At 41.7% G+C, this 24,771-nt stretch overlaps 1 protein-coding gene across 1 annotated transcript in view; it reads left to right on the top strand.

The window, feature by feature from the left end:
- ctif (CBP80/20-dependent translation initiation factor) overlaps nucleotides 1-24,771 on the top strand; it is a 49,180-nt gene that overhangs the window by 14,873 nt on the left and 9,536 nt on the right. Inside the window, exons 6-12 of the mRNA XM_072371341.1 lie at nucleotides 1,882-1,986; nucleotides 2,165-2,243; nucleotides 14,601-14,677; nucleotides 18,530-18,610; nucleotides 23,048-23,073; nucleotides 23,122-23,666; nucleotides 24,398-24,697. Coding sequence (XP_072227442.1) covers nucleotides 1,882-1,986; nucleotides 2,165-2,243; nucleotides 14,601-14,677; nucleotides 18,530-18,610; nucleotides 23,048-23,073; nucleotides 23,122-23,666; nucleotides 24,398-24,697 — 1,213 coding nt within the window. The remainder of the gene's footprint in view (nucleotides 1-1,881; nucleotides 1,987-2,164; nucleotides 2,244-14,600; nucleotides 14,678-18,529; nucleotides 18,611-23,047; nucleotides 23,074-23,121; nucleotides 23,667-24,397; nucleotides 24,698-24,771) is intronic.

The raw sequence follows: 24,771 nt of genomic DNA on the forward strand, positions 1-24,771 counted from the left end.
GGATTTCTTACATTTGCGCATTTACATTCTACACCCCTCTAGAAAAGTTCTGGAAAATTGAAGTACTGCAGTCCATGTAAGATAAAAAAAACACTGCAGTCCTCAATTTACTCAACTGTTTTAAACAAAGGAATCTGAACATGGGATCTAAACTTTACTAAATGTTATGCATGTTTGTGCCCCACCTTTAACAGGGGAAAAAAATGACTTTCACGCGTTTTATGTAGATAAAAATCCCTGCGTCCATAATATGAAACACCCTCTGCCTTGGCTTCACCTCAGACATGACACAAAAATGAACACAAGCCCTGGCCCTGACAATGTTGGCAGCCGTTTACTGATCCACTGTGCCGACCAACTGGGCCCTATCTTTTACCACATTTTTAATTTGTCACTCGGTCAACAGAGAGTTCCGACTTTGTGGAAACAATCCACAATTGTTCCCATCCCCAAGAACAGCCGTCCCAAATCCCTGAATGAATACAGACCAGTTGCCCTGACCTCACTAACAATGAAATCACTGGAAAAACTTCTGGACCCTCTGCAATTTGCATATTGCACACGCAGGGGGGTGCAGGATGCCACTATTACCCTTTTTCAACTTTATGTACAAGCATCTAGAGGGCAGCAAAAACCATGTCAGACTGTTATTTGTGGACTGTTCCTCAGCATTTAATACGATTCAGCCGCACCTGCTATTGGAAAAGCTCACAGGACATTTTAAGCTGGACTGTAACATTGGGGCTTGGATCTTGGACTTTCTCCCTGACAGATCTCAGAGGGTCAGAGTAAATGAGCAGAAATCCACACCAACAAAAACATCAACCGGATCCCCAAAAGGCTGTGTTCTCTCTCCTCTCCCTTTTATCTTGTACACAAACGACTGCTGTAGTAAATTTGACAGCCATCGCATTGTTAAATTTCCAGATGACACAGTTATTGTGAGCCTGTTAAATGACACTCATGGTCCTGTTTTTAAAGTGGTGCAATGAAGCATTTTTAGAGCTGAATGTCACAAAAACAAAGGACATGTGCATTGATTTCAGACGTAACCACGCCGACCCTGTAATCGCCACAGAAATTGTAGAGATTGTGGATGCATACAAGTACCTGGGCATCATAATTGACAACAAGCTAACTTTTGAGAGAAACACTGACATGCTGATTAAGAAAAGCCAACAGTGTCTGTTCTGTTTCAGGAAGTTGGCACAGGTCCAGGTCAACAGCTCCCTGATGACAGTGTTTTTATCGATCTTTTATTGAGTCTGTCGTCACCTTTCCTTTTATTCGCTGGTTCGCGTCACTCAACCTGAACCTCAAAAACAATAACCAGGATAAAGAAAGTCAGCAGTAAAATCATTGGCATTCAGCAAAAAAAAAAAAAACACTTTCAGAACTGTACTATAAGCACCTTTCAAAGAAAGCAAAATTCATCATGTCTGACACCGCTCCTCCCCCCCTGCACTCAGAGTTTAAGTTCCTGCCCTCTGGTTCCCACCTCAGACAACCATTAGCCAAAACCAACCGATACAAATTCTCCTTCACACCCTCTGCCACCTCACTGCTCAACTCTGTGCAACATAGGTAGCATCATCATGGTTCATACCTTACCTTTTTAATTATTTATGATTTGATTTACTTGTGATTGATTTTATGTGACTGTTGTCTTATGTGTGTGTGTCAACCATGATGTTGCCATTATTGTTGTTTTTTATTGCTACTGCGGCAGAATCAATTGTCCCTCGAGGACAAATAAAGGTTTTGAATCTTGAATTAGAATCTTGAATAAAGGAAGATGGCAGCGAAGATGACTTTGCTTTTCCTTGTATCAGTATGAAGACACAGTACCTCTCTAACAGTTATTTTGCCTCCTTGCTATAGAGGTGCAGGCTGGGATGTGCAGCCAGAGAAGCTGGACTTCAGCCATTTCCACAGGAAACACTTCAGAGGAATGCCAAAGCACCTGCCACACATTGACAGGGAGGGGTAAGAGTTATCTTTACATATCAGCAGTATTTCGATTTACTGACGCTGTAATGCTTTAATGTCTATCTCTGGGGCTCTGATCACTCCTTGTTATCTAAATGATGTGATAATAATCATAATCCTGAAGGTTAAAATGTACTTTTATCATTCCTAGTCTCTCACACTTTGTCCCTTTCAGGATGAGCAAAAACAAGTTCACAGAAGATGACGGCATAGACATGAACGACATAGAGATGTTCCTACCTCATCTTCGCTCCGTAAGTTCTTGATTTTCTTAATTTTTTTTCCTTTGGAAAACGAACAGTCGTTTCACTCTGAAGGAGACTTCACTACCAACATGATGGTGTTTAGTAAAACAAGGGTTCTCGTGACAGTTTTTCACAGTGAACAACTGACACAAAGCTCTTGGTAAGGTCTTTAGTTGTTGGAGGGTGACCCCTGGTGGTGTAACATAAAAATGCAGCTTTCAATGAACAATTGTGGGATAGGAGTCAGGTCTGTGGTAAAATAAGAAAATTAGATTTTTTTTTCCAATAAATGAATAAATAAAGCAGAAAACTCCTTCTGGCCATTGAAGAAAATTCATTTCGGGCCATTTTTTTTCCTACTGTGGAACTCAGGATTCATAATTTCATCAAATAAGACTGGCTGTTTATCAATAAACCTTTGGTGACATCTACTGGTCAGATGCTGAAATAAGCCATGCAGTGCATGAAATATTAGACCTCCCCCTAATGGTTAAATAAATGTATAACAATTGAAGACTGAGCCCAAGATACTCAGAGATGTGGGATGTTGGCTTCTGAGGCAGTGGTGGTCTCTTGGCAATCTGAAACTTTGTTTGTCAACTGCATTTTTACTATATAAAAAATAACTGAGCTCCTAAAATCCACATTCCACTTTACGTGTACAGATGTCCTCTTTAGAGTAGCTTTCAGGGCAGTTTTCATTCCTGGTCATTCTTTGTATACAGATGGGAACACAGAGCGTGGATTTTAAACTCTGCAACAACTCCACTGTTGAATACCCACCTGCTCCTTATCCCATTTCCCAAATTGTACCCATACAATTCCTCAGTCCTTCCCATGCCAGAGGCATTTGACAAAATGAGATGCCTTGATTCAGAACCTCGTCAATTCAAACCAACACCAACTAAACAAAAGGGATGTGTGAGGCAACTGCTCAATCAAACCGCTGCTTAGTTGCAGACTAACATTTTATTCAAGTGTTTCTGTCTGATGAGCATTAAATCGGTTTGCAGTAGATATTTAGGCCACATCCCCTTCAATAGTCGCAGGTGCTAAAAAAACTTCTGCCGGTGTATCCTCGCTTTTAGCTCCTCCGACAAGCCTCTCTCCTCCAGCTGCATTTTAGGACTTGAAACATGCTTCAAAAATATTTTGATGTGGAAGGTTTCCAGGTCGCAAGCAGGACAGAGGAGCCAGGACACGAGGAGGCTGAAATAAGACAAATGAGATGAGCCTTTGATGTGGGTAATTAATATTTTAAGGGACTGGCTGAAGTATTGGGGACACTGAATGGTTGCCATGTGAGGATATGTGCTCTTTCTGTTCATGTGAGCCGCACTCTGAAAGGTTGACACGACCACAGCTTCCCGATTTCCTCGCACACTATTTATGAATGTGATGTGAATGAATTTAGCAGCTGTGTAAACCATAGCAGAGTACAAGAAATTAAGCATTGTGTTTCCAAGGTGAGTTGTGATTTATGGAGGTGACAGAGTTCACTTTAGGTCACCGTCGTGTCTTCCTGCCCAGCTCTCTGAGCCAAAACGTCTTCCCTCTTTCATAGTGTGTGTCTTCCTCTTTCCTTCCCCTCTTGGCCTTTGAGCTGAGCTGTGTTCCACCTCTCATGGTGTCTCAGCCAACATGGGTCTCGTTGAGCTACTAAGGCTGCTTGCTCATTGTATCGTTCTTGATCAGAAATTGTCGTTTCCTTTCATTCAGTTAGGGCCAAAAGTAAGATGGGGCCAACCACGTTTGTCTTGTGTGCTCGGAATCAGATATTTGTTGGCTCTCGGGCACAGTAAGGTCAGTGGTACTTAGCAAGGGCACCACTGGAAGGGAAGCAGGACCCAACACCATGATGTGGGGACTGCACAAATGTAGTTGTTCCTACAGAAGTTAAAACTACCTCCACCTCAACCAGCAGCGACAGCTAGATATCAGTTTCATTGATGCCAAAATGGCTTTGGACATAGGACTGTGTTGTGATGGTTATCTGTTTCTCCCTGTTACCAGAGAGAAATGTATACAAATTATCATTATATTCCCGTAACACGGTAACGTGTCATTTTTTCTTACCAAAGTTGTCATTTTGAGCTACTGTACATGGGGGGGGGACGTCATCATCCAAAATCCACGTCTGCGTTCCAAACTTCATACTAACATTCGCTTCCTCTTTCCAGAAGCCGGAATAGACGTCCAAATAGGCCTGGGATGTGGAAAACATCCCATTTGTGTGTGTGTGGGTGTGCAAACAGCTCTGTGAGAAAAAGCTTCCTCCTTTTGCCCTCAGACACTGCTGCACCTCTCGTGGCCTCTCTGGAATGTCAACCTGCACACAATAACCCCGCTTTCACGTCCAATGTCATGTTGTAATGGCAGAAGCATCCAGGGGTCAGAGAGCAAGTATGTAATCTGTGGATTCATGCCACGTATCACACGGATGCTTGGAAAAAAATTAAACGTCAGTACCAAGACAATACAGTTTATCACTATTGGTATTATTACTTTAAATAGTAATTAAATGACAGGATGTATAAGACATTATGACCCATTGTAGATAATTATAGATTAAAATGACTTGAAAAGAAGTCCTTTAAAGACTCATCTGTTGCGGCTGACCTAATCAAGCAGCTCACAACAAAAATCAAGTGTGCTGAGAGAAAAGACTTAATTCAATTTAAACCCACGCATAAAATGGCCATCATTTTTATTCCCCAAAAAATGCTCTGCCATTCAGTTAATAATGAGCTGTGATGTGATTAAACCTAAAACTGTCAAGAGATGTAATATTAATTTAGTTTTCATCATGCAGAGATTCAGGGAGATAATAGAAGCTTTAACTGGACAACATGGACAGGTGCGGCACCTATAGGTGATTTTAATGATTTCTGCACATTTTCTTCTGTAGTTTATGGCTCAGATTGTTCATTGTGAGGCTCTAAAAAGGAGATCATTAAGATTTGTTTTTGCATGAACCTGCGTTGAATAAGCTGCAGCGTGCTAGATAGAGAAGTTGGTCCAGATGTTGTCAAATTTGAGGCCTTAAGTTCAGGATTCTAAGACTCAGTCACCCCCAGAGGTTTGGCATTTTTAGAGCTAAGACCATTTGAAATGGTAGACCCCAAACCAGAGGAATATGTTTGTGGGTTAAAGTAGTATCTCAATAGATGAACCTGTTGAGATGACAGATGAAATCGGGTTGCTTATCTCAGCTGTAAGTATAGATGGTAAGAAAACCTTCTGCACCTTGGGTGTCTTAAAGGCTGTAAATTCTCCCATCGTTCATGATCATTTTAAAAATTGATCAGTTTTCTTAAAAAAAAAAAACCCTTAACAGTTCTTGTGCGCCACAACTTGAGCACCGCCTTTGAAAACTTTCAACATTTCTGACGTTTTTGTGTCATAATGGAGTCTCAGAGTTGTTGGGGTGTTTTTTTTTTTCCTCTGAAAACTGAATTTTTACATCCCCTCCAGCATCCCCGACACCCACTGTAGCATCGGTGCCTCACATCACACACTTGTTGTTGGGCTCATCTCCTCAACGTGATCGCCTGTTGAGAGATAAACAACTCGTGCACGTTAGTGCGGTCATGTGGGCGTTCTTAACACTTACAGCACCTGAAATCATGCCAGCAAATATTTGCTTATCCACACATCATCGGCTTCATGCGAGTGTGTGCCTCGTTTATTTTGATGGAGGGAAAAAAACCCATCTAAAATGGGTTTTGTGTTCATACTTTTTGGTTCAAAAGAAAAAAACGTATGCATGAAGGGTGGTGGGTACTCTCACTCGTGGAAACTGACATCTGAAGTCGTGCAGGTGCTTCTATTTTCATACGACTTGTGTGAGCAGTTATGGCTGTAACCACGATGACGGATGAAGAATTAGACGGCATACAAAGGCCATACGTTTGTGTGGAATAGTTACATTTGCGAGGATTAAACAAAGATGGATCATCTTGGATCGTGGATGGACGAATCGTAATTAGTGAGCTTTAGGTGAGCTGCTTGATGTTTTTAAATGATGGATCAGTGAGGTCATTTTGTTAAGAAGGGGCCCGTGTGAGCGGTATTGGTCTTAACTCGCAGCTAAGACCGCCAAATACGGCACCGTTACTTTAAAACCGTTTTGCTTCCTTGCTGCCAGTTGGACTGTTCAACGTGTCGTGAAAAATGAAGTGGACCAGAGAGGGAGCCGAGGGGTCGAGTGAGACCAGGGAGAGAGGGTGAAAGTGACTGGTCACTGAGGAGACATCCGGTCTCTGCTCTGTGAACAAAGCCCTGCAACAGGAGAACAAAGCAGGAGTCTGGAGCTGAGATATTGTAGACTGGTTGGCCCCTCTGTCTGGAAGTGTACGTGCCGCAGAGCAGGACTCTGGTTGTGAAGGGCCGCCTGGGGCGGGGTGGGATTGTCTGGTGGTCTGTCTGTCAGCTGTCAGCTTGTTTGAGACCTGCATTACACTCACAGTAGTTACTCATACATATTTACCGCCTCTGTTTGTTCCAGCTCACCGAAATCTGTCTCCATCACATCTTCTGTCCCATCCCATGCCTTGTCTAGCTCTGCTTCTTCCTATTTGCTGTTTCCTTTTTCCTGCTCTCTTCTGACTGTCCTAATCATCATTTTCATCATCATGCCTCCTCCCTCTTCTCCTTATGCTGGTCTTCACTCCTCCCCTCCATCCTTCAAATGTTGGTAGGCAGCAGAACAATATCCAGGGGGTCATAGTGACCTGCAGCCCCCTCCCTTTGGTCACTTCCTGCTATTGTCTCTGCTCTTGGTGCTTATTGGCTCCTACAATTTATTAACCACTCACATACTGGCTTAATCACCTATGTGCACTGCTGTGCTCTGGGATCTTGGCATGAGAGACACACTGGAGACCTGAGTACATGCATGGAAGCAGGATAGGTTGGGGAAACGTGTGACCCTTTCCACATGATAAATAATGAAACATACCTTGCTTAATTTTATCATGACATCATGCCATATGTATCCCCACAGTTTGTCTGATGTCTGATGCTTGAACCTTCAGCAGGTCCAATAAGTTCCAGTTTGTTTAATGCAAATTTCCCTCGTAATATTTCCTCACAGGGCTGCGGCAGACAGACACATTCTATTTGTGGCACACCAGTTTTTAAACCAGCTTATTCCTGACCTGGTACCAGAGTGCAGAAAAAAAAATCTATTGTTTTGTTGAACTTTGCATGTCGTTCACTTTCGTTTCTATAAAATAGAAGCAAATCGTTTTATTAAGTCTCGAGGTAAATCGAGACTTAATGAAACCATTTGTAGCTTTATTTGGGAGATTGATGAATAACGCGTCAGCTGATTGAATTGGATGGCCATCCTCTTCAGATGTTTTCTCAAACCACCGCTGTTGTTTTCGGTCCTGAGTGTGTCCCATCTCTGAATGCACCTGGCCGTGCACACGAGCAGTGTGAAGATTACCTGCCTGAGATGTGTTCTCACTAATTGAAATATTTTTGAGTGATGCCTGGGTAGAGAGCACAAGAGGCAGCATGTGATGCTAAAACTACTGTGAGCTGTAGGATGCGCACAGTTTTGTTTCCAAACACTTTGAGGATGGTGGTAATGATGCCTTTTTTCATGACTGTCTCTAGATGATGTCAACTATTCTCTAGATGAATGTCTTTTTTTCTTCTAACACATGAGCTCTTTTGGAGATTTTCCAGACCTACTCATGAGTGTGGTGCATCTGATGAGGACAGTACGTTCTCTGGAAAAATTGCAGGCATTTTCAGGATTATGTTGCGGTAGTTATACTTCGATAGATGAGCTCTGCATACTCCTCTGACTCTGTTTCACGATTACAGTAACTTAGGTCTGCAGCTGGTGTCTGCCAACAGTACAGAAGAGACTTAGAGCTGTCAGGTTCAGGTGATCGGCGATAAGAGACAAAGATGTGAGGTCCTGACTTCTATGTCTCATTTAATAAGAGATCTGAGGACAAGGCCACAGACTGATAGACGGGTACATCAAAGAACTCGTGGTCTGGCAACAGAAGATGGAGCCATTGTGGGATCAAAGTGTCAGAGGGGGGGAAAAAAGGCAGAAAAAGCAAGTTGAGCCCTATAGAAAAGTAACCACTGCTGCAGCAGCGGGTTTCACATACACAGAGGTCTGTTGTTGGCATCCCTGTGAGTGATGAACAAAAGCTTCAATGGTATTCCTTCTCCTTGTCTGTTGCTTAGTGTGTTCATGTGATCTGCTTTGTGTTATACTGGTAAATACAAACCGTTCCAAGTCTGAAGAAGCTACAGCTTGAATTCGTCATTTAAAAAAGAAAATAAAAAATCGTTGCGGTAACTCTCACACATACCTTTGTCTAATAAATCAAGGCATTTTATCTCTGTCGTACATTCCGAAGCAAGGAAAAAAAAAAAAAAAAAAAACCTAAATCTAATCTCTCCATAGACGCACACAGGAGCATTATTTCTCCTGGCTTGGTATCAGATGTGTTTCTACTCCCTGTCTGTATTTTACGTGCTCGCTATCTTGCGTTGACAGTCTCTCTTGTTGTCAGTCTCACTCTTGCTCTCTCCTCTGCTCTCAACAACCTGTCCGGTAATGCCACCCCTGGGGCAGTTTTGAATTTATTGCTTTTGGCTGACGGCCCTTGCAACATAAATAAGCTCAGAGAAACAATGGGACTGACTAACTGAGCATCATACCAAAGCTGTTCCACACTAGACATGGCAGGAAAGCATGCACTTCACTGTCTGAGGAATTGCAGAGAAAGTTCGCTAATCATTATTCTCCAGTTTCTATTCTTCACATTTCCCTCCTTGTTAGCTTTTCTCATTTCCTTTCTTTCCTTCCCTGCCACTTATACCCCTGCCACACTGAAATCTTTTTTTGGTGTTATAACTTGTTGGGTCAGTCCTTTTAAAAGCTGCATCTTTCTTTAACGTCAGGCTCCAGTAAGCTGTGCTGTTGGTCAGGAGCTACGTGGCTACGTGCTGTTGATTGGGAAAAAGGACAAATCCCCTCCGTTAGCCTCTCCCAGTAACCTGTAATTTCTTTTTTTCTTTTTCCTGGAATGCTACAGGGTATGTCCACTTCCTCTCAAGGTGCACACCCAAGCTGATTATACAGCACGCACACAAAGGCGCACCTCAGCTCAAGTCGTTCATTTCAAACCATTTTGATTTCAGGTTTTTTTTGGTTGACCATTGGATAAGCATTTTTTTTTCCCCACATGATTCACTGCCACTACCCACAGTAAGAAATCTTACTCAAGTCCAACCATCAGGAATCCACAGTCCTTATTATTGGCTCCAAAATGATCAAACAGCACTCACAAAGCTTCTACTTCTATGTCAACAGGACTTCATTTTTTCCTCGAATTATTGAATTAAAATAAAATATTAAATTAAATTGAGGTATTTTGTCAAAACGTAGTTTAATTTGAAAGCGTTGACCACATATCCATCCCAAACTTCAAGTCATTTTGTTCCTCAAGGTTGAATTAAACAAGTCGATGACGGTTAAACACACACACACACACTCAAACGCACAAACTGATGACTTTGGAGTGTCAACACAGTATTTCCAGTGTTCACCTTGTGATAGTTGAGATGGATGATAAAGTGATTGTGGCTGTCATAACTTTGTAACGTTATAGAATAAAAGTGTTGCTCTTGTGCAGCCCTCTGAAGGATGCTCATGAATCTCAGCCTAAACGCTCTGAAAAACATTCTCATCTGTTCCTGCAGCAACCCATCACACTGACGCAAGCCCTTTAGATTAAACAAGGCTCTACTTTTTGGTGGACGTGCCACTTTAAACTAAAGACAGATGAGATGAAGAGGTTTGTCTTGCAACTCAAAGTCGTTACGAGCTATTTAGAAAAAGCCGATTCAACATTCAACCGTGTCACCGTCTCTTAGGATCCTCTCTCCTATAATCTGCATTTTTCTTACAAACACACAAATAAATGCAAATTCGCAGACAAACGCAACTTTCGTTTTTCCATCAGCTTTCTGCCATTCTCCCACACACACACACACACACACACACACACACACACACACATCCAGCCCTTGTCCCACCCACCATCCTTGTCACGTCCACATCGCTTATGCTGCCTGTCTCGAGGTGAGAGGTCCTCTGGCTGGGGACCAGGACAGCTCATGGCCCTCTTTGATCTACCCAGCACTGGCTGCTACCTGCAGATAGCATATTCACACACACACACACACACACACACACACACACAGTGCTCTCCCTTTTATCCATTTCTACATATCTAATGTCCTCCCTCTCATGTTTCTACATCATAAACTGTGAAACGCACTAGTGGTTTGTTAAGTTTTGTCATATAATACAAAGCACAAATGTTGAAAAGGTTAAAGGGTTTTTAGCAGTGTGTGGTGTGCATTTATGTGTATGTACTCGCTGTCATCTGGTTACCATTTGAAGGCAGAATTACTGCTAATGATATCCTAGAGCAAAAGTACAGAAGCTGAAGATGGAACAGTTTCTCAGTTTCTTTCTTCTTTTCTCTGCTCCTGCCTGATCCTTTCTGTCTGACTAACCTGGTTGTACAGAGGGGGGGAGGGGGGGAGGGGGGGGGGGGGGGGGTGAAGCTTGACAGATAATATATACCACAATTACATGTGATCCACATGTGAGAGCCTGAAAGTTTTGTGTTTTATCTGCCTCTCACATCTGGATCAGAATCCAACCATCCCCCACCAGTCTGAGAGAAGCAGGTTAGAACATCAGTGTCAAATATCAAGCTTTCTGGTTCTCTGAATGTGCATTGTATTTGTATAAAAGAGAAAATATGAGTGTTCTACTTGAAGCAAACAGAAAAAACTGTGTTGATGCTTTGTATGTATGGTGTATGATGTCCTTGAGAATTTGTAAAAGGCTGTCTTAAGGCATTATAACTCTACATTTAAAAAAAATAAAATAAAAAAAAGCCCCCAAAAAAACCCCTGTATTTCCTTTTCAGCCACAGTAGAAATAATCCCCGTTTTTTTTTTCTTTCTTCAGCTTGCAGTTGTACAGAATGCACCACAACTCAATGTAGCTTTTATGCAAATAGAAACTGAAAATTCACTGTGAAAACATAAGTAGTGCTAGAAAAAAAAATGCCCCAACCATCCAAGTATGTGCTGTGGAGCGAGTCATTTTCAGCTTTTTTTTGTGATTCTGTCATGAAAATGAAAGGAACAGAATGATGTACAAACACGGCGCTGAGCTGCATGTCCTCACAGACTGCGGTCACTCTCTTGCACAATGTGTTAGGCGGAGAGTGGAACATTTAGAACTTTTCTTTGCATCAGCCCGCAACTGTCGGCGCGTACATCCCTCCTGATAAATAACTGGTATTAACACCAATTGACTTTCGTTAAGTTTGACGCTCTCTTTGTACTCGCTCATGTGTTGTGTCTTGGAAATGTCACTGTGTGCACAGCTGTTCATAGTCGGGGCTCATTTGTGCACTCGTCCTTCTCACAACACCGTCCGTCACTGCAAACTGCATGTTTACTCAACAGAGTAACTCCCAGGCCTCTCGTAGCCATGGTAACGGCACACAGTGATGATGAGCGAAGGGGAGAGTGTGCTGTTTGATGGACAGGGCTGATGTTTTATGGATGACAGATTTCTTACTTCCTTTCAGAGGAGGTGAACTGTATAAGTGAGGGTCCATATCCAAGAGACTGTATTTGATCATAAATACAAATGCTGCTGCCACCCGTGGGCAAAGATGTCAGATTGAATCAAATAAGAACAGTCTGTTGTTCATTTACATAAAAACTGTATTTTGATGTTGCCTCTTATTGTTGGTTTAATTAAATCTACTGTCTGGACCTGAGAATTCCTGTTGCCAAACTGTCAAACAGGAATGAGTGTACTTATTGACTTTTAGATGTTGAAAAAAAAAGGAAAAAGCAGTCCTTGAGTGCAATTCAGCCATAAATAAGAGAATAGTGCTGGATTCCACCACGTTATATTGTTGAGACAATGAAGACTGAGTATCTTTGGGTTTTGGACAGGTTGAGCAAAACAAGACGAAGATGGAAAGTCTCTCACAACGAGGCGTCATTATCATCGCTGCTCTCCTGTCATTTTACCATGTGCACGTTGAAAGTGTGAGCAGCTCATTTAGTAAAGCAGCAGCGACGGCTCCTGTTTTTACACAGGTACGGGGTTAAGCCTCACACTGTTAGAAGCTTACTCTATTTATCATGGAAACATTGTTATTTTTTAGGGTTTCTTACCAGCTTGCCCCTTGACTTGATGCTTGTAACAAGTGGCAGAATTCTGCGTGGATGTCTGACCACTCTTCTGGGCAGAACTATTAGAGTTCAATTAGGTTTGTTTGCTGCCACAATCCTGACATTTACGCACAGTCAATACATTTCTGATAATAGAGGCGAAGTCTATGGGAACACCCTTCCCAAACTGTTAAATTGTTCTGCTTTCCACAACCAGTTTTAATGTTGCTGTCTTGTGGATGGTTTGAGGTAGTGTAGAAAGTTTCTAATGTATTACTTGTTCTTCATTACACCACCCCCTTTGGGCAATCCCAACCATTTCCATTGGCAGCAAAACAGCCGCAGATTATAATGCTTCCACCACTGTAATTAACAGCCGGAACAGTGTTCTTGGCTTGAAATGCCTCACCTATACTCTTCCAAACATGTGTTTGATGATTGTGGCCAAATAACTACATTTTTGTCTTGTCTGGCAACAAATCATTCCTCCTGAAGCATTTTTTTTCCCTTGCCCATGTGGGCAGCTAGAAAACTTTAGTTGGACTTGAAGGTATCAAAATTGGACTTGGAGCGCGTTCCGTGGAGAAAGCAGCCTCTCAGTCCACGTGATGTAAAACTTCCAGCCGCTTCCAGTTCATGGCAGAGCTATGCTTTGGTTGTTCCAGGATTCTCTCGAACCCCCCAGGACAAATGTCTTCTTAGCTTAGCTTAGTTAAAAAAAAAAATGCACTTCCATGCGAGATTTTTAAATGTTGGGATTTGCAGTTTGTTTAGAAATGCCCCGGAGAGACTTGTGTAAATGTGCAATCCTTTACTCAGATCTGTTCTGAGCTCCTTGGTTTTTTTTTCCCCCTCCATTGTACCACATGCGCGTCGGTCCAGTGAGTGCTGTCAAACAAAACCTTTTCATGTCGGTGCAGGGAAGCTACCAGCTGCAGTCAATCATCATCTGTAACAGGACGTGAAGCGGCCTTGGCAGGTCAAAAGACATTATGGAACTTTCAGCACCACTGAATGAATAATGTGAACGGCTGTTTTTACATTTTTGACCCTGAATGTATTGATTTTTTTGTCTCATCAGTGTCAGAAGATCCACAGTAACTAAAAGACTAAAACTAAAAGATATTTTAAAGGTGCATGTTGTGTAATCACCCTGCCCTATGTCTACATAGCGAGTGTATGTAGACTTTTGACCAAAAACTGTAGGTGTCCTGCGTCTTAGAGGCGCTCACGGGCCAATATACACACGACGGTTCTTACGCATATAAGTTGGTGAAAGAAGATTTAAAGAATGATATCATTCAGTTTGGTTTTAATTGGTATTGACACAGAGACCCATTGTTCCATGAAGACACATGTGAGATGGACGATGCAAAATCTGTAGAGACATGGTGTTCAATGCTACCCATCTGTTTATTTTTCTTTTTTTTAAAGTAAATTTTGTTATTCCAGTGTGACGCTCATTATATTTTAAAAGCTTACATGCAAAATACAACCTCAGATGTTTTTTTTGGCTAAGCTTCCTTGTTTTATTTTCCCGACAGCGTAACGCTGCTGCGTTCATGTAAGAAAAGGCACAACAAGGCTCACTGTATAGAGTGTGCTTATTGCTTCCTGCTAATACTCTCATAATTTGGAGCCTTCCGTGTTACAGATGAGAGATTTATCATTGTGGGACTCTACACCTGTGAGCAATGATGCAAAATGGCATCACTCATTACTGAGTGAATTACTGAGCAGTGATCGAGGGAGCGATTTTAAACACACCTGTCAGTCCGCATCTGTCAAGTAATCAGAATTGGGAATTTTCAGTCAAAGTTTAGCTGAAGCGTTACCATGGGAATCCTTGTAGTGATAGCGCAATCATCATTTGGAAACGAGGCCGATATTTGACACCTTTTAGCTGTGGAAATGTGTTTATCCAGTCACTTAATCAAAGACCTCTTTAAGGACACCTCTAGTTTTGGGTGTAAGCTATAAAAACAGCTCATTTAAAAAAAAAAAAGGGGGGTGAAAGCATGTTCTAATGTACATTTACACGCCTCCACTGAGTGATATAAATCTCTTGGCTTGACAGCAGCTGTCTCTCACACTATGATTTGTCTCTCGCAGGTCTTCCCACCCCTTCCTAACGAGGCTGAGATCGCACACACCAAAAAGCTCTTCCGACGCAGGAGGAATGACCGACGGTAATGATGCGGCTCAGCACTTCATGCATGTACACACACAACACGGAGACCTACATCAGATAGAGGGAATGTGTTTTTTTGTGTGTGTGTGTGTGTGTTTTGTCAGTGAATAACAAGGACCGTAGCCTTAACATCTCTCCCCCAGCCAAAGCAATGTCAAGACAGGAATGCAGGCTCCACACTTCACTGCAGACAGGAAAAGAAAAACAGCAAGGAGACATTGAAGGGCTTTTTTTTCCAAACTGAACGGTCACTCAACAAAATTTTTACTAGTCACTCGAGTTAGCCTGCAGTATTCACTCCAACTTTTTTTCCGATGATGGATTTACTTGACATCCATTGTAACATTCACTACTGCTACTTGTCCTATTTCAAAGGACAAAACTCAGTCCAGTTTTTTTTTTTTGTTTTTTCTTACTGGCAAATCCACATTGATCGTGTGTGCTGAGAAATTTAATTTCACGAAAGTGTGACTTAACCAAAACTCTGCTCTAAAGAGAAAGAAAGAAAGAGAAGAAGAAAAAAAAACCCTCTCCCTCCCTGCCCTGATGTCACTGGAAAACTGTTGCTAAGAGACAGGCTAAGAGCAAATATTTTGGTTGTATTTGTGGTTTAAAAAGAGGAAATTGTATCTAAACCAAATGGACAAAAGCACTTTCATCCCGGTTTTTAAGTGCAGAGAATATTAATGTCTCTCCAGAGCTGTTGTGTTTATGTTCGATGGGTGCAGCACAGGCCTGGCAAAAAGAAAAGAACAAAAATATGAACTTGGACCAACAGAAGTGTGCTTGGGTTTCAGTCTGTTTGTTTTGTGAACTGGAATATTAACAAGAGACTATTCTGTTTTCTTGTTCACTTTGCCTCCAAGCACGCTATACTTTATATTTTACAGCTCGAATCCAGGTTTTTCTATATCTGGTGTATGCTTATCCATATGTGTGCGTCTGTCTGTCTGTCTGTCTGTGTGTGTGTGTGTGTGACTTTTATTCTGCCACCAAGAATAGATTGTTTTTACCATTTGTTATGAAGTGAAACCTGATTGATTGATCTTTAACACCAACAGATAGGTTGATGGAAACTCTCATAGGCACACTTAACGTTCGTCTGAGTCAGTGACGTGCCGTGTCTGCTTTGCCTTACTTTTCCATCCACATTAACCAAAGCCTTAAACATGTTTCAGATCCGTCTTTGAGGAACTGAAAAGGAAAAACATCAAACATAGTATAGCTTCTTAAATGCATAATAATCCCTCAAAACTGTAACGTATCTCCTCAAAGACCTTTTTGATGGTAGACATCATGAAATGGGAACACTCGCCGCTTTCCCTTTTGCAAACCATCAACTTGCTTCAGTTTGAGTGCAGACTGTCAATGTTTTTCCATGCAGATGAGTCAATGAGCTACAACACTGAACTAGCAAGTGTATTACCATTCACCTCTCATGTTTTGGGATCACATTCACCCCCCCTGTGTCTGATTTACTAAAGAGATGCTTCACACAGCTGGGCAAATGAATTTGTGGTAAAGCAACGGAGAAAGCAGGACGAATGGAAGGGGTAAAAAAAAAAAAAAAAAGAATATTAAAGGAGGATTGAGGCAGAGGATCAGACCACTCTCCAGTATCAGCAGATTCGAAGTTTTATTATGAAGCATTTTGCCATAGCTGGCCAAATCAATCATCAGGGAGAATTTTGTTGAAGTCTTTCACATCCATTAAAAATGACAGAGAAAGGGTTGGAGGACAGAAATGAAGAGAGTGGAGATATATGGAATGTAAAGTAGGAGGATGATAAAGTTGATATTCAGTATGTGTTTTTTTTTAATAAAAAGTAGTGGCCATTAGAGCTATAAAAAGCTTTGTATGAATAAAGTAGTGGCAGTTGGCACAGCCAGACTTGTCATTACTCCGTACTAGTCGTCATTAGGCTTAACATGCGTGTTCATCAAATACATTAACTAGATTTGTTTGTCTATCAAACATGCTGCTGTAATCCTTTTACGTCGAGACTGTCTTGGGTTAATGTTCCTGAACAGAGCACAGCCAGTAGCTCAGAGGCAGTAATGAGAAACCACAGATGTTAAACTTGTGTTATATTTTGTGCTCAGTTGTGTGTGATACATCAACCCAGCAGGGCGAAGGGAAGAAAAGGTCAGAAGTAAACTTGCTGGAAAAGGGATGATGAAATATGGAAGTGAAGTATTGATCAGTTGACTGCATGTTTGAAACATGAGGGCTGTATTGAACAAAGCACAAGAACGAGAAAAACAAAAGGAGACCGTGAGATTGAGTAAAGGAAAAGTGTAGGCTGGCTGTGGCAGGATGGAAAAGAAAGGGGAGGTAGTGCATGTGTTTCTACTTTAGTAGGCACGTCAAGCAGGGCTGAAATTAGTTGTGATTTACTGGAATGTGCTGCTTACTGCTTTCTGCTTCAAAACAGAAGAGGGGCAAAGAAGGAGCTCCTTCCTCATACCGTTTAATTTATCCTAATTACTGAGGAGCTTTTTAGACTCTATTTAGTCTTTCTTGCAAAAAGTGCACTTCCTCCACAACATGTTTTTTTTTTTTTTTCCTGTTATTCTTTCACCTGAAGACTGACTGATGTTAACACCAAGCACTAATGCCGCCTGCTTGGTCAAACATCTCACGTTCTCACCTTACTGTTAGGAAAGGAGCTGACAAATGTCAACTGCGAGGGAAAATGTTGGCATGATAATGCAGCCGCAAAGCCAGATGCAGCATTCTGCAGTTGGGTACAAGCACCGTCCACTGAAAACTGGGACCTTTTTGTACTTTCTTATTGTACCTCTGAAATGAAAATGATGCACCCCAGTTTCTGGTAAGAAAATGTACCTTGCAGGAGGCAAAATAAATCCACTTGTGCTGCGGGTAATTGTCATCATCTTGCTGCAAGGTGGAATAAGAATAAGATCAACAATGTCCAGGTGAACACCCAGGTATCTGTGGTCCTCCACCACCTCCACCTCTTCTCCCGGGATAGAAATAGTCTTTGGCATATTCCCGGTCCACCTAAAATCTACAAACACCTCTTTTGTTTTGTTCCTTTTCATGATGAGGTGATTGTTCCCACCTCATGCCACCCAGTGGTCGACCAGTTTCGCTGAACTCAGACTCTTGTCCATCACTGATACATCCAGCTGTAATCTTAATATTTCAGGATAGGACATTCATAATTTAAGCCCCATTTTTTTTTCTGCTTTTTATTAAAGACAATGATGAATCAAAGATTCTGAATACATATGTGTGCACTTTCAGTGCGGCTGAGAGTTTTTGCTTGTGAATCTTAAGATTTAGTAATGCAAATGCTCAGCCAGGCAGTCGAAACCCATCTCCCTCTCAATCCATTAAGTCTGCGTGTTTTGTGGCCTGTGAAGCTTTTGCCATCTTATCGACTGTCTGGCTTGCAGGCTTCTCTTCCCTTGGGTCAATCAATTCTCTCGTCTGGGTCAACCAATGGTTCCATGAATTGTTCACTCGTACATAGTAGCTGCCATGATTGATCATCCTTATCCTGCCTCCTCCCATGATCATATCTGCCAATAGATTTCACCATTTAGTCGCCATTGCATTCTTCTAGACTTCCTGTGATTCTGTGCATGTTGTTTTGATGACGTTATCAACCTGTAGTTTTTTTTTTTTATCCCCCCTTTTTGCTTTGCTTTTTTCCCCTTTTATCTCCTTTTTTTCTTTATGCCATCTATGAAAATTCTCCTGTTTTCTACAAATTTTTCTACCACTTTACCACTGTCCAATCTTCATCTACTCCATCCATTTTCCACCTCTCCACCTTTCCAATCACCTGCATTGTGGCATACCCTTCTCTCCTGCTTGTAGTGCATTTGATCACTTCTCCCAAGACCAGTTAACCATACGTCTGCCTTCTGGCCCGGGAGGAAAACGACAAGTTTCAGCCAGGTTAGTGACAACATAAGCAAGATTTTTAGAGCTAAATGGGACCTGCTTACATTTTGACTTTTCTTCTATCCAACAAGACATCCAGATGTCCACTGATAATTGATGCTTTTTTTTTTTTAAATAGAGGGATTTAAACAGGTGGGACCCTGTCAGGCAAAATAAAACACTAATTTAGATCTAATGAATACCTTGTAATCATCAAGCCAAAGAAAATAAGTCATGTGTCATTTGATTAGATGGTTAATCACTCCAGAGTCAGCTTTTATATCAAAATAACAAGATATTATGAGATTAAATTTAATCAGTAGCTCCATCATTTATCCTAAATGCAAACATCATTGTGGCAGTAATATGACTGATCGATGGTCAACACTCAAACCACTGCAGAGCTCACAGTCATTAAATATGATTAACATTTTATTATGCTCACTTTCACCTCTCCGTGTCACCGGCAGATTAGGAGAATGAATATTAGAGCGAGCCTAAACTAACAGCAACTGTGGAGAGCGGGTGAATTTTCAGAGATGTCATATTCCTCAACTCTGGGTCTACGGCTTAACAAAACGAAGAACTGCCACACTCTGTGAGTCACATAGAGCTTCTAGACGGACAGATCTCATTATTTCTGCCAAGCAACTCCGAATTTATGATCCTTAAAGTTGATTTGACCTCACCTGTGGTTATTGTCAGGGCAGCAAGGGCAGTTTACATGAGTCCAAGCACAAACACACTTTTAGAGGAGCAACGGGTGAGTTTGTTTGCAATGCAGGCGCTCAAATTTGTTTGAATAAAGAAGATGGTCACGAATAAGTTTCTGTTGTCACCCTGCAAACAGAGAAGGTTGTTTTTTGTGACCAGAAATGTTTGCTAAGTATGAATGATGGCGTAAAAGTGAAGAAAATGTCCTTCATGTAGAGCAGCAGGAGGAATGTTTAGTTTAGCCGTAACCTCATGAAGTCAACAAAGCTGTTAACTCAGTCATATTAATGCAATAAAGTTACCTTTAAGTTGGATTACATGCATCAACGGCTGACATCAACTCTAGCAGTTAAAGTATATCCAGTTCATTGAATGGCCAATGCTGAAAAATGTACCATAATCTACAAAATGTAATAACTAAGAAGAACATTAAAAGACAGAATAGTAAATCGATAGAATATTAAAACCTTGGACAACTGAGGAAAACGTGAGACTACCCAACCTTAGGATCCTTTCTGGAGAAAAGGGAGCTGCCTAAATTGGTCACGTTATTAAAAACTTGTCAAGCCGGTGCAGCTCTAGCTGAGGTAGAGCGGTTATAAATTGATGAATGCGGGCAGTTTAGGGGAAGAGAGCCAGAAGATGAACTGTCTCCCAACCTCCCTAAGAGAGTGGAGCAGAGGGGCCAGACAAGACATGAACCACATGAAGACATTGAAAAAAAAGACAATAAATACAACTGGATGCTTCTCTCGCTCTCTCTCTTACAGTTTAGTCTTGCACCTACTGTTACATATCCAAATGACTCCCAGTTTCATCACTGATTTATCCATTTTTTTTTTTCACTCAGCTAATTCATTGGCAAGCCACCAATATATCAAAAGAATTTGAATTACTGTTCATTCGAGCCCAATTTTACCGTTCTTTTTAATAACTTATCAACTCTCCTCTAAAACCATCACGAAATTGTAGGAATTGTACAGGAAGAGTGTTGTTATTTGATCTGTTGGTGATGCTGGTAACAAATCTGCTGATTTAAAAAAAAAAATATTAAAAAAATAAAAAAAATAAATTAAAAATAAATAAATAAATAAATTAAAAAAAAAAAGAAGCTGTCGTTTTGCTTGACTTCCATTATGTTGGAAGTATGCTTATTTGGGTTTTGAACTGTGGATTTACATGTTTTTGGAGCGTTGTTTGTGCAGGTCCAATCTCCAATTTGCTGCTGTGCCCTCTTATGAAATCATTCAGTAACAAGCCTAGTCCTCAAGTAAGTACTTGATCAATGACACCAAGAACAAATGTGACTCAAAATCATCACAAAAAAACATTTACTTTGGCAACTACAGACCTGGCCAGAGGGGTTACACACTCCATGAAATGCATTCAGATATTACAATTTAAAGAAAGGGCCAGCTAGCTGCCTGTGTTATTAATGTGAGGCTGTCCTTGGACATCATCATAATACTAAATACAAAGACGGGGGGAGGCCGTTAAAAACGCCCTGCAGCTGCATTAATCAGACTCACCTGGCACTGTTCCCTGAACCACTCCAGTCCTCTTATTCCCACTGCACCTGAGCCAGAACCAGCAAATTCTCTAGTCTAAGAAAATAAACCATCGTGTCTCATAAAGTATGAAATAAAACAATTGAATTATTAAACAAGCTCCAGTGCCGCGCCATCCACTCTTAACCAACCATAAAGTGTTTTTCCATCCAACTTAAACATCTGCCACCTTCACTCTGTTTAAACTGCCGCCCTCATGATCGAGTCAGATGTCTGGATTTGGAACTAGGACCTTTCATAGTTGAACCACGTAACACTATTTCTAATTTGGTAATGATTTGAGCATCTCTTTAATTCTGATTCTTCTGATTTATTCATGTTTTTGTTTCATTTGAGAGCAATGTTGGAAAAGATGAGGTTTACGATGCTTGGTAATCCTACCCAGCTGTGTTAGTTATCCAGATATAGCCTTGAATTTAAGGTAATTTATCATTTAAGATTATTGTTAATGTGTTTACTTGGTGTGTGATGCATACATTTGGTACCGTCATAGCCTGCTTTGGTTACATTCTGGTTTATGTCCTCTCAGTAATCTTTTCAGTTTATATGTAGTGCTAACATATTTGCATGTACTAAAAGAAAAATCTATTGTCTGTCTAAACCTCTTATGAAACTTGTTTCACTTTTATTCAGGAATATCCATTATGTATCGAGTATGATGATTTCTTTCAAGCTCACAGAACATTTCCAAGGTTGCTTTCATAATTATTTGTGATTGAGTGGACATTTTGAGCATGAAAGTACTGCATGGGTGTACGGCCTCCAAAATGTCAGGCTCGTTTGTTCCTTTTTTTTTTTTCATATTTTGGCTGAAAGTCCTGTTACTGAAACTTTGCAAAAGTGAGAGTATGTTTTGAGGAATGAACGTCTCCTCGCTGATAACCTCCGAGAACTTTCTGTCTCTGCGATCGTTAATCCAGCTCTCCCACAGGGCTTTCACAACTCAATGGGGTCACCGATTGGTCTTTCGTCTACATGCTTTTTCTTGGTACTTTTCTGTTTTAAAAAAAAAAAAACGAAACCTTGTGCGCCGTGTCGAAAAAAAAAAAAGGTTTGAATCAGATTTCAGTCTCTCCAGTGAAGTTTGAATTGTTCTAACTTGGGACAACCACTGTGTACCGTTGTGAATAGTACAACACCTTCAATATTTTTCAGGACTCAAAAGCATTACTGTGCACACACTGATGTCTATTTACATGTTTGCCGGATATGATTATGTATGCTATGCCCATGTCATCATTTTATGCTTTTATTGTGTGATGCCTTTCAGTGTTACAGAATGCTCAGCACATTAACGCACTGTTATAGTCTCCCTCGCTATGTGTATGTCCATCTATCAGCACAAACATTAGCACAATAAATTGAGAGAGTCAACATGCCTTATCATTTAATAACAGCACGTGCTGTTATTTATAGCCCTCACTCTGTAAAAGTAGCTTTGTTTGGTTTCATTACATACAGAGGCATTCAAATGTATGTCTTTGAGCTTTTTGAATATTAGTTTTGTCTTTTGTGTGTGTGTGTGTGTCTTTTCTCTCCATTCGTAGTCCCTGGGCAGGTAGACTGAAGTGAATGAAGTTTATCTGGTTGCTGGAAAATGTTGAATAACAGACAAGTTTAGCCAATGTTAATTTGTTTTTACATTTATAACATTTTCTTATTGTGAAAAAGGGTGCAAAATATATAATGCAACATTCCATGAGTCAAATAATGCATGTGTATGGAGTCTGTATCAGGGAAAAAAAAAGTGTGCTCGTCTTTGGCAAGTTTGTTCAAGTTTACAAGCGGAGGGAAATAATAGGTTGCCTCCTCGGTGCGAGGGTGACTAATCCCTTGGACCATATGTCACCAGCTTGTCAAGCCCAGAGCGAGTGCAGCAAAACGACACAGCAATGCTGGACAGGAAAAGACAAGCACACTGTGCATCCACATGTAAGCACATACTGAGCTTTTGATTTTATAGTTTGTAGCTCAGCAGATGATAGGTGGGCAGAGGATGATGGGGATGGTTGCAGATAGGTGGTTTCATATGGTTGTCAGATGTTACAGTATCTGCAGGACAGCACTGGTTAGCCTCTATGAGAGGGTGAGTAACAGGCAGACTGGAGCAGGTACGAGTCAGCGGCTGCTGCATGACAGTGATGCTAACTGAAACATGTTCTCATTCCAGGAGGCAGCAGCGACCTCAAGGAGGAGGTGGAGGAGGAGGAGGAGGTGGAGGAGGAGGAGGTGGAGGAGGAGGAGGAGGAGGAGGAGGAGGGAAGAACCAGCCACAGCAGATACAACAACAGTCACCTCAGCAGCAGAGGGATCAAACCCAACAACAGCAGAATTCAACAGAACTGGGAGATAACAGAAGCAATAGTGCTGGTCGGCCGCCTCGCCAATACCAAGGAGGACATGGGCAGCGCCAAGGAGGACCTCCACATCACGGATACAGCCAGAACCGGCGCTGGCACCACAATCAGAAAGGTCAGGGACATGGACAGAGTAACACTACAGGTGATAAAGGAGTACCCCCAAGAACAACCAAAGACAAAGAGACTGAGAATGTGAGAGTGGATGACGAGCAGATCAGACCACCTCAAGACTGCAGCAGCAGGCGTCCCAATGAATTACTCAAATCTGACTCAACACCCAGTACAAATGCCTTCCCAGATATGACAGTTAATAAGGAATCTCCCAACCCATCACAAAGTTGGAAGGCAAGCGAGGGCCGGTCGGAGCGGCCCAAAATCAGCCTTTTGCAGTCGTCAAAGGAGAGGCTGAGGAGGAGACTAAAGGACAAGGTACCGAAAAGCTGCTTAGTGCCTGTCAGTTAGTATTAAGGCAGCCAGCCAGGCCTGATCTGTATGTGTACACACACCACCACCCTTTGGTTTCATAATTACTTTCATTGTGATCACAAATACATGTGCGCTGTTATTACCATGAACACACACAGACACAGTTGTGTGTCGCTGTTTGGACCGGATCTTCTGTCGACATGTTTGTTAACCAATTCACATTGACACACACCTAGAGTGTCAGGGAGGGAAGCACATGTTCACACTAAGAAGGTGAAGAAACTAAAGCAGCATTAACCTAACCGTGCTTGATGTTTTCCACTGTCTGCCAAACTGACGGAGTTGACCAATCTTCTTTTTTTCCAGCTAACCCATTAGCTCCAGGAGGGGATTGATTTGACAGCACAGGACTCCCCAACAGGGAGCAAGGCAGGATTTAATAAACGTACCCTGATTGATGCCAGTGTGTCAATACATCCAGTCAAGGAGCCTGCAGTTTCTTGACTGGGTTGTACTGACTAACTTTTGTAATTATATTCTTTTTTTAAGGTAGCTTTCTTGACCTGTGAGCTCTGTCCATTTTTAGATTTTCTATCTAATGAGTCCCTACACTTGAACATATTAGTTTTATTTCTTCTATCTATAACTAGGGCATCATTCAAAAGTTACACGGCAACATTGAAGTTAGCATGTCGTCTTGTATCTTGACGTCCGCGTCCCATGTCTCCCATTAGGAAGAGGCACGTGTGGAGCACTCGGGATCCAGATCGCAGAATATGGACCGGCTGGTGGACCTTCTCAACAGCATGAGGAGCAACAGCAGCGGGGTGGAGCAGCAGCTGGCTTCTTTCATGGAGGAGGCACAGTGCTCGGCGCGGTCCGAGGAGACGCTGGCTCAGGTGGTCAGCACCATCTACTCCAAGGCTGTGTCGGACAGGAGCTTCGCCGCAACGGCCGCCAAACTCTGCGAAAAGATGGCGCTGTTCATGGTGGAAGGAACCAAGTTCAGATCGCTGCTACTCAACATGCTTCAGGTGAGAGCATCGGAGGGAAATCTGTGTAGTAGCAGCACATCGCAAGCTTTTCTTGTCTCTTCTTTTCTAACCCC

This window comes from Leuresthes tenuis, unplaced genomic scaffold (genome assembly GCF_036924035.1).
Source record: "Leuresthes tenuis unplaced genomic scaffold, fLeuTen1.0.hap1 SCAF_19, whole genome shotgun sequence".
Lineage (NCBI taxonomy): Eukaryota > Metazoa > Chordata > Actinopteri > Atheriniformes > Atherinopsidae > Leuresthes > Leuresthes tenuis.